Source organism: Bos javanicus, chromosome 7, assembly GCF_032452875.1.
Source record: "Bos javanicus breed banteng chromosome 7, ARS-OSU_banteng_1.0, whole genome shotgun sequence".
NCBI classification, from domain to species: Eukaryota; Metazoa; Chordata; class Mammalia; order Artiodactyla; family Bovidae; genus Bos; species Bos javanicus.
This window is the reverse complement of record NC_083874.1, coordinates 5,628,340-5,647,511: the sequence shown is the minus strand read 5'-3', so window position 1 is coordinate 5,647,511 and position 19,172 is coordinate 5,628,340. Positions and strand designations below refer to the sequence as shown.

The window sequence follows — 19,172 nt, the reverse complement described above, 5'->3', positions numbered from 1 at the left end:
ACCGGGGAGTTGAGTGTATAAACAGCTAACTTTTGGCATTTTACATTTTCAGTTATTTTTTTGTAGCAATTAATACATAACAGGTACAAAATTCAGATGTTAGAGAGAGGTTTGCAGTGAATGTTGCCCTCTCTGGACTGCCTGCAGCTCTGCAGTTCCCCTCCTCAGAGGTGTCTTATGTCTCTTTGCCAAAATATAATTATATAGGGGCTTCCCTGGTGGTCAAGTGGCTAAGACTCCATGCTCCCAATGCAGGGGGCCTGGATTTGATCCGTGGTCAGGGAACTAGATCCTACATGCTTCAACTAAGAGTTCATAGGCCACAACTGAAGAACCTGCTTGCTGCAAACAAAATCTGGCGCAGCCAAATAAATACATACATATTTTGAAAAAGAAATATATGCAGACCTTTTGTTCTTTTTTAAAAATACTTGGCCATACCCCTCGACTTGTGGGACCTTTGTTCCTCAACCCAGGGTCAAACCCATGCCCCCTGCCTTGGAAGGCAGAGTCTTAATCACTGAACTGCTGGGGAAGTCTCAGACCTCTTGTTCTTGGTGCTTACGAGTGGCCACACATTCATCATCATTTTCTTCACCTCATGCTTTCTTTCTTCTCTCCACTTACACTTGAAATTTTTACGTTTATTAAAGTCATGCAGGGTTCAAGATGAAAGATTCTAAGCCGTCTACCTCAAGTGGCAGCTGCCCGCTCAACCTTGACCCACATTTTCTCTTCTCTATCAGGAGTGATTCTTACCTCTTGTTTGAATCTCCAAATGGCTTGCTGCTGCTGCTAAGTCGCTTCAGTCGTGTCCGACTCTGTGCGACCCCATAGATGGAAGCCCACCAGGCTCCGCCGTCCCTGGGATTCTCCAGGCAAGAATACTGGAGTGGGTTGCCACTTCCTTCTCCAGTGCATGAAAGAGAAAAGTGAAAGTGAAGCCGCTCAGTCGTGTCCAACTCTTAGCGACCCCATGGACTACAGCCTACCAGGCTCCTCTGTCCATGGATTTTCCAGGCAAGAGTACTGGAGTGGGGTGCCATTGCCTTCTCCGCCAAATGGCTTATGTGACAGTATGTGCATTTTTTCACTTTGAGAGCTCGTCTGTCCTCTCCCTCTATGGAAGATGAGGATTCAGCATCCCTTTATCCCCCGTCCTCATTTTCTTTCTGTTCCTGTGCATGTTGTACGCATATCCACCCCCCGTACATACCCAGACACACATGTTTTTCCATTCCTTCATTGTCCCAGTATTATCACAGTAGATTCTCATCATCTGTTCTACAGAATTGCTGCACACATTGAATTAGCAAATACTGAACCATTGTTCCTAGGGAAAATACAGGGTTAGGTTCCTGAGAGCCTCTGATCATGACATTTCCATCAACCAATCAGTATGTAATCTTGTTTTATGCGTGTTCTATTTAAAGACACCTCCTATATATTATTTATTACAACTTAACTCACTGCCAACAACATTATAACTCATGCCTGAATAAAACTTTTCTAATATGCACGTCTTCTCCAAAAGGCACATCACAGCCTTCTTGTGCTTAGGAACCCTAGACATCATTTCAGCATTATGTGTAGGACCCATTTTAAACAGAAAAATCACCAACAAAAAGCAAAAAGCTTACAAAAACTGTGGTGTATGTGGTGTTTCAGTTCAGTTCAGTCGCTCAGTCGTGTCCAACTCTTTGCGACCCCGTGAACCACCATACGCCAGGCCTCCCTGTCCATCACCAACTGCCAGAGTCCACCCAAACTCATGTCCATAGGGTTGGTGATGCCATCCAACCATCTCATCCTCTGTCGTCCCCTTCTCCTCCTGCCCTCAATCTTCCCCAGCATCAGGGTCTTTTCAAATGAGTCAGCTCTTTGCATCAGGTGGCCAAAGTATTGGGAGTTTCAGCTTCAACATCAGTCCCTCCATTGAACACCCAGCACTGATCTCCTTTAGGATGGACTGGTTGGATCTCCTTGCAGTCCAAGGGACTCTCAAGAGTCTTCTCCAACACCACAGTTCAAAAGCATCAGTTCTTATGCACTCAGCTTTCTTTATAGTCCAACTCTCACATCCATACATGACTACTGGAAAAACCATAGCCTTGACTAGATGGACTTTTGTTGGCAAAGTAATGTCTCTGCTTTTTAATATGCTTTCTAGGTTGGTCATAACTTTCCTTCCAAGGAGTAAGCGTCTTTTAATTTCATGGCTGCAGTCACCATATGCAGTGATTTTGGAGCCCAGAAAAATAAAGTCAGCCACTGTTTCCACTGTTTCCCCATCTATTTGCCATGAAGTGATGGGACCAGATGCCATGATCTTCGTTTTCTGAATGTTGGGCTTTAAGCCAACTTTTTCACTCTTCTCTTGCACTCTCATCAAGAGGCTTTTTAGTTCCTCTTCACTTTCTGCCATTAGAGTGGTGTCATCTGCGTATCTGAGGTTATTGATATTTCTCCCGGCAATCTTGATTTCAGCTTGGGCTTCCTCCAGCCCAGCGTTTCTCATGATGTACTCTGCATACAAGTTAAATTAGTAGACTGCCAAAAGGATGTTTGTTTTTAATATAAGCTAAACAATTTTATGTATTTTCTCTGGAGTTATTGATTGCCTTTGTATTTGTTAGTTTTCTATGTATCTATCTCTACTTCGGGCTCAAACTCCACACATTTGTCTCTCTCTCTTCTTATGTTTATAGTATCAGATGGGCTTTCAATTTCACCTTTTTGGAGAAATCTCTGTTCTAGCCTTCAATCTGTCCAAACTGTGCAAATTTCCCTTTCCACCTGGGGTGTAACCATCACCCCAGCCTTGCGCCTAGCCATCTTCCTGAGGATTAGCATCACTTTGTCTTGGGCTGGATGCCCTGTTTTCTGAGTTCCTGGTAGTCCTCCTCTTTGGTTTACTCTCTTAATTAGTGGGAGCACATCTTTATTAGTTTTGGGAGAAATGATGCATGGGAATTTAAGTTTTTGAGACCCTCCATATATGAACATATCTTTATTTCCACCCTCACACTTGATTGATGGTCTGGGTATAGGCTTCTAGTTTGGATATTATTTTCCTTCAAAATTGAAGGCATTTCTTATTTTCTTCTCATATCATGGTTATTACTGAGAAGTCTAAAACCCTCTGGTTCCTGATCCTTCGTAGTGGCCTGTTTTTTTGTTTTGCTTTCTGGAAGCTTGTGGGATCTTTTCAAAATAGTGGGCTATTTCCATCCATCATACAATCTGTTGGTGGGGTTTCAGGTCAAGGAAGTTTTTTTAATCTTGTGATTGGTGATTTCCTCACCTTTCCTTCCTTTGTTCTTCTTGGAACTCCTGTTATTGAGTTACTGGAACAATGTCTAGCTTGATACCTATTTGTTGAATATGATTTTGGATCTTCTGGACTGATGCTATAATTTTCTTATCTTTTCTCTTTTATTTTCCATCTCTGTCTTTTTATTCTACTTTCTATGATATTTCTTCAAATTACTTATAACCCTTCTATTAATGTTTAATTTATGCTCTCACATTTAAAATTTTTATTATGTTATCATTTGTTAAAATTAATAAACTTTTTATTGATTTTTTAATTATGTTTTTTCTTTTTTACAAAGACTTCATTTTTTATTGTGAGTTATAGGTTTACAGAAATTGAGCAGAAAGTATTATATACTCCCTCCCTATCCCCTGCAGTTTTCTCTATTTTTAAGACCTTGTATTAGTATAGTACACTTGTCACAATTGATAAGTCATTATTGATACATTATTGTTCAGTTCAGTTCAGTCGCTCAGTTGTATCCGACTCTTTGCGACCCCATGAATCGCAGCACGCCAGGCCTCCCTGTCTATCACCATCTCCCAGAGTTCACGCAGACTCATGTCCATCGAGTCTGTGATGCCATCCAGCCATCTCATCCTCTGTCAGCCCCTTCTCCTCCTGCCCCCAATCCCTCCCAGCATCAGAGTCTTTTCCAATGAGTCACCTCTTTGCATGAGGTGGCCAAAGTACTGGAGTTTCAGCTTTAGCATCAGTCCTTCCAAAGAACACCCAGGGCTGATCTCCTTTAGAATGGACTGGTTGGATCTCCTTGCAGTCCCAGGGACTCTCAAGAGTCTTCTCCAACACCACAGTTCAAAAGCATCAATTCTTCAGCGCTCAGCCTTCTTCACAGTCCAACTCTCACATCCATACATGACCACAGGAAAAACCATAGCCTTGACTAGATGGACCTTTGTTGGCAAAGTAATGTCTCTGCTTTTGAATATGCTATCTAGGTTGGTCATAACTTTCCTTCCAAGGAGTAAGCGTCTTTTAATTTCATGGCCGCAATCACCATCTGCAGTGATTTTGGAGCTCAAAAAAAAATAAAGTCTGACACTGTTTCCACTGTTTCCCCATCTATTTCCCATGAAGTGATGGGACCAGATGCCATGATCTTTGTTTTCTGAATGTTGAGCTTTAAGCCAACTTTTTCACTTTCCTCTTTCACTTTCATCAAGAGGCTTTTTAGTTCCTCTTCACTTTCTGCCATAAGGGTGGTGTCATCTGCATATCTGAGGTTATTGATATTTCTCCTGGCAATCTTGATTCCAGCTTGTGCTTCATCCAGCCCAGCGTTTCTCATGATGTACTCTGCATATAAGTTAAATAAGCAGAGTGACAGTATACAGCCTTGACGTACTCCTTTTCCTATTTGGAACCAGTCTGTTGTTCCATGTCCAGTTCTAACTGTTGCTTCCTGACCTGCATATAGGTTTCTCAAGAGGCAGGTCAGGTGATCTGGTATTCCCATCTCTTTCAGAATTTTCCACAGTTTATTGTGATCCACACAGTCAAAGGCTTTGGCATAGTCAATAAAGCAGAAATAGATGTTTTTCTGGAACTCTCTTGCTTTTTCGATGATCCAGCAGATGTTGGCAATTTGATCTCTGGTTCCTCTGCCTTTTCTAAAACCAGCTTGAACATCTGGAAGTTCACGGTTCGCGTATTGCTGAAGACTAAATCCATATTTTTCACTAGGGTCATGTTGTATGTTGTATATTCTATGGTGCCCTCACATTTAAATTTTCCAGGATCTTTTTTTTTCTTCATTCCCTGAAAGCTTTTTTTAATAGCATTCTATTCTTATTTCATGGATGCAGTAAATCTTCTTACATCTTCAGGAATATTAATGACTTTATTAGTTTTCTTTTCCTCTTTGCACAATCTTTTTTTCCTCAGAGATTTTCTTCTTTGTTTAGTTTAGTCTCCATCATCCCTGTTAGAGGAGCTCCCCAAGAGTCTGGTAGTCTTTGGTCATAATGTCAATCAGAAGCTCTCAGCATGAGTGTGTGTAAGGGGCGAGGGGTCTTGTCAACTGAGCTTCATGATGAGGGCCACCTGGCTGGGTGGTGCTTTGGGGAAACCGCAGTGCAGTGTCTTCGGGTCTTTCCTCTGGGCCTGGTCACGTTTCCCCATAGGAAGCTCTTCTGGTCTTCTGCCTGGGGTAGAGACCCCACCAGCAGCGTCCCAGGAATGCAGAGGGGGAAGCGGGCTGGAAGCTCAGTATCTGGCAGGTGAATGTTAACACCCATTTGCAGGAAAGTGTCCCACCCAGAAACCATCCCGTGGTTGGATGTTCAGCCTCCTCCTGGGTGGCAAAGGGGCCACTTTCTTTTAAAATTTTATTTATTATTTTTGGCTGTGCTGGGTCTTCCCTGCTGTGCAGGCTTTTCTCTAGTTGTAGCAAGTAGGGGCTACTCTCTAGCTGCAGTGTGCGGGCTTCTCGTTGCAGTGGCTCCTCTTGTTGCAGAGCACAGGCTCTAGGGCACGGGCTTCAGTAGTTGCAGCACATGGGCCCAGTAGTTGTGGCTCCCGGGCTCTAGAGCACAAGCTCAGGAGTTGCAGCACAGGGACTTAGTTGTTCCATGGCACACGGGAATCTTCCTGGACCAGGGATCGAACCCCTGTCTCCTGCACTGGCAGGCAGATTCTTTACCACTGAGCCACCAGGGAAGCCCTGATTGAGATACTGACGTATAATACTCTTGGTTTCAGATGGGCAACATAATGGTTTGCTATTTGCATAAAGGTTTCCCCTGCTATACAAAAATAGAGCATTCCTGTGAAACTGTTCATTAGCCAAAATGATGTAATGCAAAGAAGCAATTACCTTAGGATGCATCTTGCTAATGGATGCACAAAAGAAACTGAGGTAAAAGTCAGGTGCTCACAGAGTTCAAAGCTATAGTGGCTTGATACTGGGATGCCGAGTGTATTCAGTTCCAGCGTAAGGGGCTTGGCGGTGCCTGTCTTGCTCCTTTGGGTTCATGCTGCCCCTGTAACAGCTCCCTGTAAAACAAACACTGAAGGCTGTTTTCACATTTTGCCTTTTACCGTGAAAGTGAAAGTCCTCTTTGGATTTCTTTTGGTTAGCAAAAACAGGTACTCATTTAGGTCTTTCACATAAGTGAAGAGGCATTAAAGTGAATTTTTGAGAAGTAAAGTGCATTATGTATATTATGAAATGATTACATTATATATATTGTATCTTGTATATTATGAAATGATTAACCACAGTAAATCTAGTTAACACCTATTACCATACAAAGTGACAAAATTTTTTTTTCTTATGATAAGAACTTCTAAGATCTACTCTCTTCGCAACTTTCAAATATGCAGTGAGGTATTATTAACTATAGTTGTTATGTTGTACGTGGATCCTCATGACATTTATTTCACAGAGGGAGATTCTTACTTTAATTTTATTTTTTGGTCATGCCATGTGGTATGTGGGGTCTTAGTTCCCTGACCTGGAATGGAACCCACACCCGCTGCATTGGAAGCACAGAGTCTTAACCATTGAACCTCCAAGGAAGTCCCAGAAGGGGCTTCTTAAACAGATCTCTACCAATCCTGCAGCCCAGGATTCTGCTTTCTCCCATCTCCTAGAGCCCGCACCTCTTATCTGCTGTTTCCCAGCTTTTCAAAGTGAGGTGATTTGGTCTCTACGCCCATCTTACCAGTCCTTTGAGTACACACTTAAAAAAAAAAAAATCCTTTTAAGGACTTTCCTGGTGGTCCAGTGGTTAAGACCTCAAACTTCCACTGCAGCGGGCACGAGTTCAACCCCTGATCAGGGAACTAAGCGCCTCCATGCTGTGTAGAGCAGCCACAAATAAAACAAAAAACTTAAAAAAATAAACCCTTTACTAGCTGTTTGGGGGGATTCAGGGAGGTGTGATGATCAGTCAGTGTTGGGTGCTCAATCAGCTGCCTTTGCTAGGAGGTCAGCACTGACTTTTCCCATTTACCTTCAGGGTCCTTCCTCATTCCTCGCAGTGGGGGTGCCGTTCTCCTGTGCAGCTTTCTGTTGTAACTTCGAGCTGATGTTCATCTAATCCCTCACCTACTGCAGGGTGTTTGGATTCCTTCCTATCTTCTACTCAGAGCTTCCCAGGTGGCTCAGTAGTAAAGAATCCACCTGCCATTGCAGGAGCCGCAGGAGACCCAGGTTCCATCCTTGGGCCAGGGAGATCCCGTGGAACAAGGAATGGCTACGCATTCCGGTTCCTGTCAGGATAATCCCATGGACAGAGGCCCCTGGTGGGCTATAGTCCAGTGGGTCACAAAGAGTCGGACATGAACTGAGCACACATATCCATCTTCTGCTTGTTGGAAGCTGCAAATGAATAATGTGCTGTCATTTCCCCCATGTGACTTTAATGTGCCAAAATCAGTCCATGAGTTAGTGGAGTGATTCAGAGCCATGAGAGATATTCCTGACCCCGTGCCTCTCTACCCAGTCTCTGCTTCACTCTCTTTTCTCCCCTGTGGGCCTTTGCTCTCTTTTAAATCTGCCAATCTCCTTTTTGCCTCCAGGTCTTTGCACTCATGGAGCCCTCCATCTGGAATGCTTTCCCTCAAGCTTAACCTATGGCTGATTTCTTCTTATCCTTCAGAGTTCAGTGCAAATGTTGCTTCTTCAGGCAAGGCTCCCCGGTCCCCGTGGGTGAAATCTGGTCCTGGTTGTGCCTGATCACATCATCTTGTTTGCTTTTTTCTTAGGAAACATATAAAACTGTAATGGTTTTTGTTTGCTTTCTCCTTGATTATTAACTGTAGACCCATGGTGGCAGGGGTCACACTGCCTTGGTCCCCTGTGTGTCCCCGTTCCTGTCATGATGTCCAGCATGTTGTCATCCTTCATGGAGGTGCGCTGCACATGTGGATCAACTCCTCTGGGGAGGCGTTCTCTGTGAGGAGGCTTCAGCTGCAAATAGTGGGAATCCCAATTAGAAGTGGCATCAGTAGTAAAGCACATTTATAGCCACATGCAGTGGGGTATTGGGACATTAGATGGCTTCAGATGGTTGATCAGTTTGTGTTCAGCATGTTCTGTTGACCCAGGTTCCTTCTGCCTTTCTGCTCTGGCATCCTTGCTGCAAAGGCGTGGTGTCTCCAGTTGATTACCCTCATGGTCTCAGATTGGCTGCTGTGGCTCCAGCCATCACATGCTGACAACTTCTTTGGACAGAAGAAAGGGAATACAGGATTACTGTGTCCCATGTTGCAGGGGGTGTGAAAGGAGCTATTGTGATGGCAGGGGGTCTGTGAGTTGGGCACTTATGGAGTCAGAGCCAGATTTCCAGAGCTTTAAACACTGAGCAGAAGAGTCTTATGTTCCCAGGGAATGGTTCTGAGTAGGGAAGCAGCACAGCCAGGCTGACCTGCAAAGAGGAGGATGGTGGCTTGGTGAGGAGGATTTGGGGCAGCCAGACAGGAAGTGCTCTTGTTCCCAGATAGTGGGAATGGAGACACACACCCCTCTCTCCCCTTCAGTGGGGCACAGGGGTGAGAACAGTAAGGAAGACAACCAAAGGCTGGAGATGAAGCAGTGTGTGTTAGTTTCCTGTGGCTCTCAGAACAAAGTAGCACAAACTGGGTGACTTATAACAACAGAAATTCATTTGTGGAGGCCTGCAGTCTGAGTCTTCCCAGGTGGCACAAGCAGTAAAGAACCCACCTGCCAATGTGGGAGACATAAGAGACGGGGATTCGATTTCTGGGATGGGAAGATCCCCTGGAGAAGGAAATAGCAAACCAATCCAGTATTCTTGCCTGGGAAATCCCACGGACGGGGGAGACTGGTGGGCTACAGTCCACGGGGTCACAGAGAGTCAGACACAACTGAAGCAACTTAGCACGCACCCACAAAGTCTGAAGTCAAGGTGTGGGTAGGGCCTTCTGGAAGCCCCAGGGAGAATCTGTTCCATGCCTCTCTCCTAGCCTCTAGTGGCTTCCAACAATCCTTGGCAGTTCCTTGGCTTGTGGTTGCATCACTCAGTCCAATCTCTGCCTCCGCCTTCACACGGCCTATTTCTCTGTGGTTGTGTCTCCTCTTCTGTCTCTTAGGACACCTGTCACTGGATTTAGCTGTGCTTAGTCGCTCAGTCATGTCTGACTCTTTGCAACTCCATGGACTATAGCTTGCCAGGCTCCTCTGTCCATGGGGATTCTCCAGGCAAAAATACTGGAGTGGGTTGCCACGCCCTCCTCCAGGAGATCTGCCCAACCCAGGGATTAAACCGAGGTCTCCTGTATTGCAGGTGGATTCTATACCATCTGAGCCACCAGAGAAACCCATTGGATTTAGGGCCTACCCTAAATCCAGGAGGATCTCATCTGAAGATCCTCAACTTCGTTACATCTGCAGAGACCCTTTTTCCACATAAGGGCTCATTCACAAGTTTGGAGGGTCAGGACTTGCATGTGTCTTTGGGGGGCCACCATTCACCACCACCACCCCCCCACATGCAGGGTGGGGCCTGGCCCAGGGTGGAGGTGGGAGACTCGGAGGAGAGGACTGCACTGTTCCAGGTGTGTGATGTGGGGCCTTGGCCGTGCTGGTGAGATTGTCAGGCTCCAGCTAGTCTTCAACGGAGAAAGTAATTTGTTGTACCCAGCCTTGAGGACCTCCTGAGCACCACACCCCATCTGGGCTTTGGGATGCCGGGGTCACTGTGACGTGCTGTGAACACATCAGGCACTTTTTGTGTCCTCCAGAGCCCACAGCATAGAGAAGGACACTTGAGAAGGAATTAAGGAAATAATTTAAACATCAGAAAGTGACAGGAAGGGGACTTCTCTGGTGGCTCAGTGGTGGAAGAGCCAAGCTGCCAGTGCAGGAGACACAGGTTCAGTCCCTGAACTGGGAAGATCCCACGTGCTGTGGAGTGACTAAGCCCGTGCACCACAGCGACTGAGCCTGTGCTCCAGAGCCCACGAGCAGCGGCTACTGAGCCCACCCGCTGCAACTGCTGAAGCCCTGCCCCTACAGCCTGTGTCTACAAGAGAAGCCACCGCAATGAGAAGCCTGTGCACCGCCACTGGAGTAGCCCCTGCTCACCACGGCTAGAGAAAAGCCCGAGCAGCAGTGAAGACCCAACACAGCCCAAAATAAAAATAAACAGATAAAATTTATTTTTTTGAAAAGAGAGCAAGTGACATGAAGAATACAGCATGAAGGGGGTGTCAGGGTTCATGCTTGACTACTTCAGCCAGGGCGGTTGGTATGGGGCACCCTGCACAGGTGGTCAAAGAAGGGACCAAGCTTGCAAAGCCGAAGAAGGAAGACTTGCTCCAGGCAGAGGGAACACCAGGTGCAAAGTCTGGGGGCAGGACTGGGCCGAGTAATGATGAATCCCTCTTACTCAGTCCTTTTACTTGGTCGGGCACTTAATAAACTTGACAGGTATTAGGCCAAGAATCCTATTGTTTCCCCATGTACAGAGGCATTGCCACTCTGGGCCTTGCTTCCTGTTTGTAAATGGGACGATGGCAGTACCTATACTTTGCTGAGCTGAAGAATACTTTAGAGGTTGTGATGTTTAGCCTTCTGATTCAAAGTAGGGAAACTGAGGCCCAGAGAGGGCAGGATCTGCCCAGGTGCCACAGTGGGTAGGTGGTACCAAAGCTGTCAACTCCAGGCCACTTCTTCTTTCCTCTGGGTTCTGCTGGAGCTCAGAGCTCTGGGACAGACACTTGAGGAATCAGTGTTTGCACAAGGCTCTCAGGTGATGTCTTGCCCCATCTCCTAGACTCCTTGGGGATTTTCTGTGCTGGCCCCCACTCTTGGAACTTGTTTGTTCCTCTTTCTTCCTTGCAGTGATAGTGAAGTTGCTCAGTTGTGTCTGACTCTTTGCAACCCCGTGAACTATAGCCTACCAGGCTCCTCCATGGGATTCTCCAGGCAAGCATACTGGAGTGGGTTGCTATTTCCTTCTCCAGGGGATCTTCCTGACCCAGGGATCGAACCCAGGTCTCCCGCATTGTGGGCAGACGCTTTACCCTCTGAGCCACCAGGGAAGTCCAGTGCTGGGCTGGAGGAAGCACAAGCTGGAATCAAGATTACCAGGAGAAATATCAATAACCTCAGGTATGCAGATGACACCACCCTTATGGCAGAAAGTGAAGAAGAACTAAAGAGCCTCTTGATGAAAGTGAAAGAGGAGAGTGAGAAAGTTGGCTTAAAGCTCAACATTCAGAAAACGAAGATCATGGCATCTGGTCCCATCACTTCATGGCAAATAGATGGGGAAACAGTGGCTGACTTTATTTTGGGGGCTCCAAAATCACTGCAGATGGTGACTGCAGCCATGAAATTAAATGACGCTTACTCCTTTGAAGGAAAGTTATGACCAACCTACATAGCATATTAAAAAGCAGGTACGTTACTTTGCCAACAAAGGTCCGTCTAGTCAAGGCTATGGTTTTTCCAGTAGTCATGTATGGATGTGAGAGTTGGACTATGAAGAAAGCTGAGCGCTGAATTGATGCTTTTGAACTGTGGTGTTGGAGAAGACTCTTGAGAGTCCCTTGGACTGCAAGGAGATCCAGCCAGTCCATCCTAAAGATCAATCCTGGGTGTTCTTTGGAAGGACTGATGTTGAAGCTGAAACTCCAATACTTCGGCCACCTGATGCAAAGATCTAACTCATTTGAAAAGATCCTGATGCTGGAAAAGATTGAGGGCAGGAGGAGAAGGGGACGACAGAGGATGAGATGGTTGGATGGCATCACTGATTCAATGGACATGGGTTTGGGTGGATGCTGGGAGTTGGTGATGGACAGGGAGGTCTGGTGTGCTGTAGTTCATGGGGTTGCAAAGCGTCAGACACAACTGAGCGACTGAACTGAACTTCCTTGCAGGGTGGGTATGAGTCAAGTTTGGGAGCTTCCCTGGTGGCTCAGATGGTAAAGAATCTGCCTACAATGCAGGAGACCCGGATTTGAATGTTGGGTTGGGAAGATCCCCTGGTGAAGGAAATGGCAACCCACTCCAGTATTCTTGCCTGGAGAATTCCATGGACAGAGGAGCCTTGAGGGCTACAGCCCATAGGGTCATAAAGAGTCGGACACGACTAAAGTGACTGAGCATGAGACAAGTTGCTGGGCAGATAAAATGCTAATTCAATTCTGATTTCTTATTGATAGTGCATACCTCCCTGAGGACAGGACAGCAGCAGAATTTATTGAGAATGTAAGACATGTCAGGCCCTGTCCTTAGAAGTCTCCATCCATCTCTTTTATCCCCCAGTGACCTGGAAGGCATAGAATCTTATTGTCTCCATTAACCAAGAGGCCCAGTGCAGGATGTACCCACCAGGGTCCCATGAGTGTCCTGGGGCTGCTGTAACAAAGTGCCACAATCCTGGTAGCTTAAAACAAAAGGAACTTGTCTCAAAGTCCTGGAGACCAGAAGCCAAAATCAGCTTCTGGGGACTCCAGGTGCCTTTGGCTTGTGGCTGAATCACTCCAGTCTCTGCCTCTGTCTCCACAGGGTTTTCTCCCTTGTGTCTCTGTGTTCTCTCTTCTTCTTTTTTAAGATCAATACTTCTTGGCCACGCACATCACTAGCATGCAAGATCTTAGTTCCCCAACCAGGGATCGAGCCCACATCCCCTGCAGTGGAGGTGCACTGTCTTCACCACTGGACTGCCAGGGACGTCCCTCTCTCTTCTTATAAAGACACCTGTCAGTGGATTTAGGGCCCACCTAGGCAATCAGAAAGACCTCCTCTCATATTTACCTTAATTATATCTACAAAGAGCCTGTTTCAAAAGAAGGTCACAGTCTGAGGTTCCAGGTATACATGAATTTGGGGGACACTCTTCCACAACTATAGTCACATAGACAGAAGAGACTGGGTTGCATTCAGGTCAGCCTGTGGGACACCAGCATTATCCTTACATTCCAAGCCCTATCTCTAGTGCTGGAATTACAGCTCTGGACACAATAGACAGACAGACAGACAGACGGGGTGCCTGCTGTCATGGAAACAGACAAAGAACTTAGGAAACCCACAAAGGAAGAACTGAAACCCACAGCTTCAGATTGTGATGATTGCTTTGAAGGAATAAAACCATATAGGGGTGGGAACTGGGAGTGTATTTACCCACTGTTACCCTCTGCTGTGCAGCAAATTACCCTTGAGCCTCAATGAGGGGCCTAGGGCAGAGTACTCCAGGCAGTGGGAGCTGTGCAAAGGCCCTAGGGCAGGAACCTTTGACTTGCTGAAGATCAGGGAAGGAGGCAAGAGCAAGCTGGGGGAATGAAGGGTGAAGAGGTGGTCAGATGCATGGGGCCAGTCCATGCTGGGCTTCCCAGGACACAGGGAAGGCATATGATTAACAAAACAATGGGAGCCTTTGGAGAGTTAAAGTATTATTTTTTTAATTGATTTTTAATTTTTTTTTTAATTTTTAAAAATTTAGGGAATTCCCTGGGCAGTCAAGTGGTTAGGACTCCATGCTTCCATTGCAGGGCACCCAGGTTTGATCCCTAGTCAGGGATCTAAGATCCTGCAAGCCTCATGGTGTGGACAAAAAAATAAAAATTAAAAAATTTTAATTTTTAAAATGGAAACATTTTAAACTAAAATTTATTTTATTTAATTTTAAAAATTTATTTATTTTTTAAAATTCTGTATTAAAAATTTTACTCTGGAAAATTCAAGGCTGCAAAAGTAGAAGGAATAATGTAATAAGCCCACGTGACCAACCCCCCAGCCTTCATGATCTTCATATGATTGTTTCCTCATCTCCACCCACTTCCTCCTCTGTCTGAATCTCAGCGGCACATACTTTCATCTGTTAGTTTTTCCAGAGTATATCTCTGGAAGGCAAGGGCTCCCTTTTTTAACCTTATCACAGATAGGCTTCACGAGTTTCAGTAATTTTTGTTGTAGTAAAATGCATATAATTTACCATCCGCAACATTGAGTACATTCACAATGTGGTGCAACTGTTAGCTCTAATTCCAGAACATTTCCATCACCCCAAAAGGAAACCCTGTCCCCATTAGCAGTCATTCCACATTCCCCTTTCCACAGCTCCTAGGAACCACTAATCTGCTCTGTCTTCATGGATTGTTTATGAGGTGTAACTTACCTATAATAAAATGTACCCATTCTAAGTGTTCAAGTGGGGCTTGGGGTATCACACCCAGGTTACCACCACTATGAAGATATAGAACATTCCTGGACTTCTCTGGTGGTCCAGTGGTTAAAAATCTGCCTTGCAATGCAAAGGATGCCGGTTCAATCCCTGGTCAAGGAAGATCCCACATGCCGAGGGGTCACATGCACAGCTACTGAGCCTGCACTCTAGAGCCCTTGAGCTGCAACTCCTGAAGCCCACCTGCCCTAGAGCCAGTGCTCCACAACCAGAGAAGCGACTGCAATGAGAAGCCTGTATGCCACAAATAGGGAGTAGCCCCCACTAGCCCCAACCGGAGATATCCCATGCACAGCAACAAGGCCCGGTACAGCCACAAGTAAATAAATAAGTATTTGTAAAAGCTGCATTAATCATTTCAGAAAGACATGGGACATTCCCGTCTCCCCGAGGACCTCTCCTGCCTCTTTGCTGTTGGTGTCCCTGCCCTCCGCCCCAGGCCCCCACTCATCTGCCTTCTTCCACTGAATCAGGTCACCTATCCACAATAGGTGCTCACTGCTTCCGGGATGAATGATGGAAACTCTGCCTTTGTCCTGGCTGCCAGGAGGGGACAGGATTCTGGGCTTCATGTTCAGGGATGTGAATACAACCATCCAACCTCTGTTTACAGAGCACCCACTATGTGCCAGGCTCCTAGTCAGATGCAGAGGGAGTTGCTTCCTCTGGGCCCCCTCAGCAGGCTGCTGCAAACAGCGACTTTGATGAGGGGAACCCTCCAATTGGAGATGTTCACTTACAAGGATCCATTCAGCCACCAAGAGTAACAGGGCAGGCACCCAAAGGGACCCGGTGGGCAGGAAGCTGCCCAGGACTCCTTGTCCTCACTCTTCACATCGGTCTCCATTGCTGGTCCCTATTCAGAGAGGCCTTGCCCCGAGACCCTGTTCATGTGTGGCTGCCCCTGCCTTTGCCAAGGATCTGACCAGGGCCTGGCCAGCTGCTCCCTTTGGTTGCAAGGTTCAGGCCTGGCCTGGGAGCCCCAGACACTCCTCCCTTCCTCCCAGTGTCCCATGAGATTATTTATGGCAGGCTCACTCTACTCCAAGAGGGTGAACCTTGGTCTGTCTCCTCCACTGCTGTTTCTCTTGGGCCGAGAATGAAAAAGACAGAAGTCCTGTCTACCAGGAGCAGGGAGAGACAACTCAGAGGCAAATGGTGAACGAGTAAACTGCATTTGGCATTTGTGTATATGTGTGTGTGTGTTTTAGTTGCTCAGTCATGTCTGACTCTGCGACCCCACGGACTGTAGCCTGCCAGGCTTCTCTATCCATGGAATTCTCCAGGCAAGAATACTGGAGTGGGTTCCCATTCCCTTCTGCAGGGGATCTTCCTGACCCAGGGATTGAACCCAGGTCTTCTGCACTGCAGGCAGTTTCTTTGTCATCTGAGCCACCAGGGAAGCCCTTTAAAGACTGTAAGTCCATGTTAAAAAAACAAAGCAGGGAGGGGACTTTTCTGGCAGCCCAGTGGTTAAGACTTCACACTTTTACTACAGAGGCTGTGAGTTTGATCCCTGGTGGGGAACTAAGATCCCACATGGTTTGAGGCATAGCCAAAGAATAATAATAATTAAAAAAAAAACGTAGGAGGGAGTTCCCTGGTGGCCTAGTGATTAGGAGTCCATGCTTCCACTGCCATGGCCCATGTTCAGTTCCTGCTTGGGAAAGTGACATTCCCAGAAACCATGCAACGCAGCCAGAAAACAGAACAAGAAAGCAGAGACCCGAGAGGGAAGAGGAGGGGGTGGTGCAGTAACAGATGGGGGTCCAGGAATGGCCACCTGAGTGGGTGGCATCTGAGCCAAGACCTCACAGAGGTGGGGGAGGAGCCATTTGGATGTTGGGAGGAGTGGTCCAGGCAGAGGGCAGAGCCTGTGCAAAGGCCCTGAGGCGGAAGCATGCCAGGTGTGCTCAAGCAACAGCAAGGAGGCTGGAGTGAGTGAGTGAGGGGGAAATCTGTGGGGAGGACAGAGGGGGAGGAGGGTTGGGTCTCCCTAGGCCTGGCACACAGCAGGTGCTCATCATTTGGGGATGAATGGAATAGTCTGTGCTCCTGTGCTGGCTGCTAGAGAGGGCAGGCACACCAGGTTCTGAGTTCAGGCAAGAACAGCCATTCAGTTTCTGTTTACTGAGCATCTACTACATCCTTGGCTGGAGCAGATGTAACTTCTCTGGCTGCTCAGAACCCTGGGGAAAACGGACTCAACAGGGTGGCTTCACACAGGGGTTTTGATGGGGGCAGGGGGCGGGTAAAGGGAATTAGGGAGGGCTCTTGGGGTGGACAAGAGAACATTCCCCGAGCCCAGCCAGCACCCAATCCAGACTGGCCCCCTTTGGGGATGTGATGGGGGAGCAGTGGGCACAGCACAGGGCCCGAGCCCTGGAAGGCCCCTGGGGGAGGTGGTGAAAGGAGTCACCAGAGAGTGAGCAGGTGTGTGGGGCTGTGTGTAGCTCAGTGTGCTGGCAGGTGGCGTGTGTGCAGGTGCTCTGGTTGAGCCAAGTCACAAGGGCCACAGGATCCTGGTCCCTTCACAGGGGCAGCTAGAGGGGCCCTCCAGGGACTCTCGGGATGTGCAGCTTGACCCCAACAGGAAGTCTCATAAATCTCTCAGAACCCTGACCTCTTGTTTTTAAAAACTGCAGATGCAGGTGGCTGTGTGGATCCATCCCCTCCTCTAACAGACCTTCCTGGCCCACCCAGGACCCTGTCTTCCTCCATTCCCCAGGTCCAGTCCTACCCCAGGGCCTTTGCACTGGCTGTGAACCTGGCTTTACATTCACACCCTGCTTTTCACTTCCGAGGCCCTGCACAGGCCTGACCTACCTGGCTTTCTCCGGGGCCACCACTGCCTGCATTCTGACCCATGTCACTCTGACAGCCTTGTCATCATCTAGCGCTTTCCTCATGCTCATTCATTTATGTAGAGGGGGTTTCTCTCCTGGGAAAACTATGAGCCTCGAAGGGTTGGATCTAGTCATCTCTGAGCCAAGAATGCCCAGCGTGCAGTAGGTGCTGGTACCAAGAAAAAAAGAAATTCTGAAACAAACAAAAATAAAGCCAATTAGATCTTCAAACTGAAAAAAACAAAACACAGTAGGCCCTGATACACATCAGCTGCCTTCATGAATTAAGGACAGAGGGAATGAATGAGTGAATGAAAACGCTGAGGTCTGTTGTGGACCTGTTGAGTCTGAGGAAGCCATTGCAGGGAATTAAGGAAGCAGCACAGCGGAAGCAGTAGGGCCACAAAGGATGGTTCTGATAACCAATTTGACACTAACACTGGTGGGACACGATAGCCAGATGAAGCCTAAAGCGGGAGCAGAGTCAAGACCACTTGTATTGGTCAGGGCAGAGGAAGCTGCTCTAACAAACAGGTCCTCACTCACCAGAGGCTTATCCCAGCACCAAGCTGCCTCTCAGAGCCAGGGGCTCTGGATGGTGGGGCAGGGAGCCAGATAAAGCCAGGAGACCACTTGTTTCTTGAGCTCCTGCACTAGGAAATTCTGGCTTTCTTGGTTCTGTGATCTAAAAGCCGCCACTTTTGCTTTACACAATACAAACAAGTTCAAGTCTCACTCATCTCACGGCCTGGCGTCAGTGATGGCTGCTCATCCCAACAGGGTCATTCAGGAGGCTGGCTCCTTCTCCTGGAGTTCTCCTTTCCCCTGGGACCTCTGATCGCCTTGTATCCGCTGTCAGGTGGGGACAGAGGAACAAGTCACCTGCCGTTAGGGCCTCTCACTAGCCTGTCTCCTGGCCCCACCTGGGGCAGAGGCAGCTCCCCACCTTAGGTGGGGGCACCCGAGCTGGATGACTCAGCCAACTCAGCCTAGTGCCATTCAGTGACTTGGGAGTGGGGCAGCCACCCAGCTCAGGGATGGACAGTTGAGGCAGGCAGGTCATGAGGAGTCCAGGCTGGAGGCGGTGTGGAGTCAGCATGGGGTACTCTGGATCCCCCAGTAAGGAGAAAGAAGGACTGGGCCCTGGCTTCTGAGGGTCACCAGGCAGGCTGTGATGGGGGAGGACAGGGTGACTCTAACACTGCATGGCCAGCTTTGAGAATCCGCCTCCTTCTAGGCTGGTTGGTAAATAGCCCTTTGCCCTTCATCCTCCGAGAGACCCGGCACCCCAAACATCCTCTTTGAACCCTCGTCGCCCTTAGGGAACTGGGGTCTCTTCCTCTGCTCTCTCCGTGTGGGATGCCGAGGCTGGGGGAGGTATCCTGGGGTGGGTGGGGCACCCAGTGACACCGTCTCTTCATCCCCTCTCCCAGCGGCCTTTCCGTGCTGATACGCGTGCGCCTGGAGCTGCGGCGGCACCAGCGCGCGCGCCACACCATCCCACAGATCTTCCAGGCGGTGGTTCAGCGGCAGCCCGAGCGCCTGGCGCTAGTGGACGCGGGCAGCGGTGCGTGCTGGACCTTCGCGCAGCTGGATGCCTACTCCAACGCTGTGGCCAACTTGTTCCGCCGGCTGGGCTTCGCGCCGGGCGACGTGGTGGCCATCTTCATGGAGGGCCGGCCTGAGTTTGTGGGGCTTTGGCTGGGCCTGGCCAAGGCAGGCGTGGAGGCCGCGCTGCTCAACGTGAACCTGCGGCGGGAGCCCCTGGCCTTCTGCCTGGGCACCTCGGGCGCCAAAGCCCTGGTCTTCGGAGGGGAGCTGGCGGCGGGT

General features: G+C 48.1%; 1 protein-coding gene across 3 annotated transcripts in view; it reads left to right on the top strand.

Annotated features, from left to right (window-relative positions):
* Positions 1–19,172, top strand: part of SLC27A1 (solute carrier family 27 member 1) — a 39,327-nt gene that overhangs the window by 7,444 nt on the left and 12,711 nt on the right. For all 3 annotated transcript variants that reach the window (XM_061421634.1, XM_061421633.1, XM_061421632.1), the window contains exon 3: positions 18,776–19,170. In XM_061421634.1, coding sequence (XP_061277618.1) covers positions 18,776–19,170 — 395 coding nt within the window. The remainder of the gene's footprint in view (positions 1–18,775; positions 19,171–19,172) is intronic.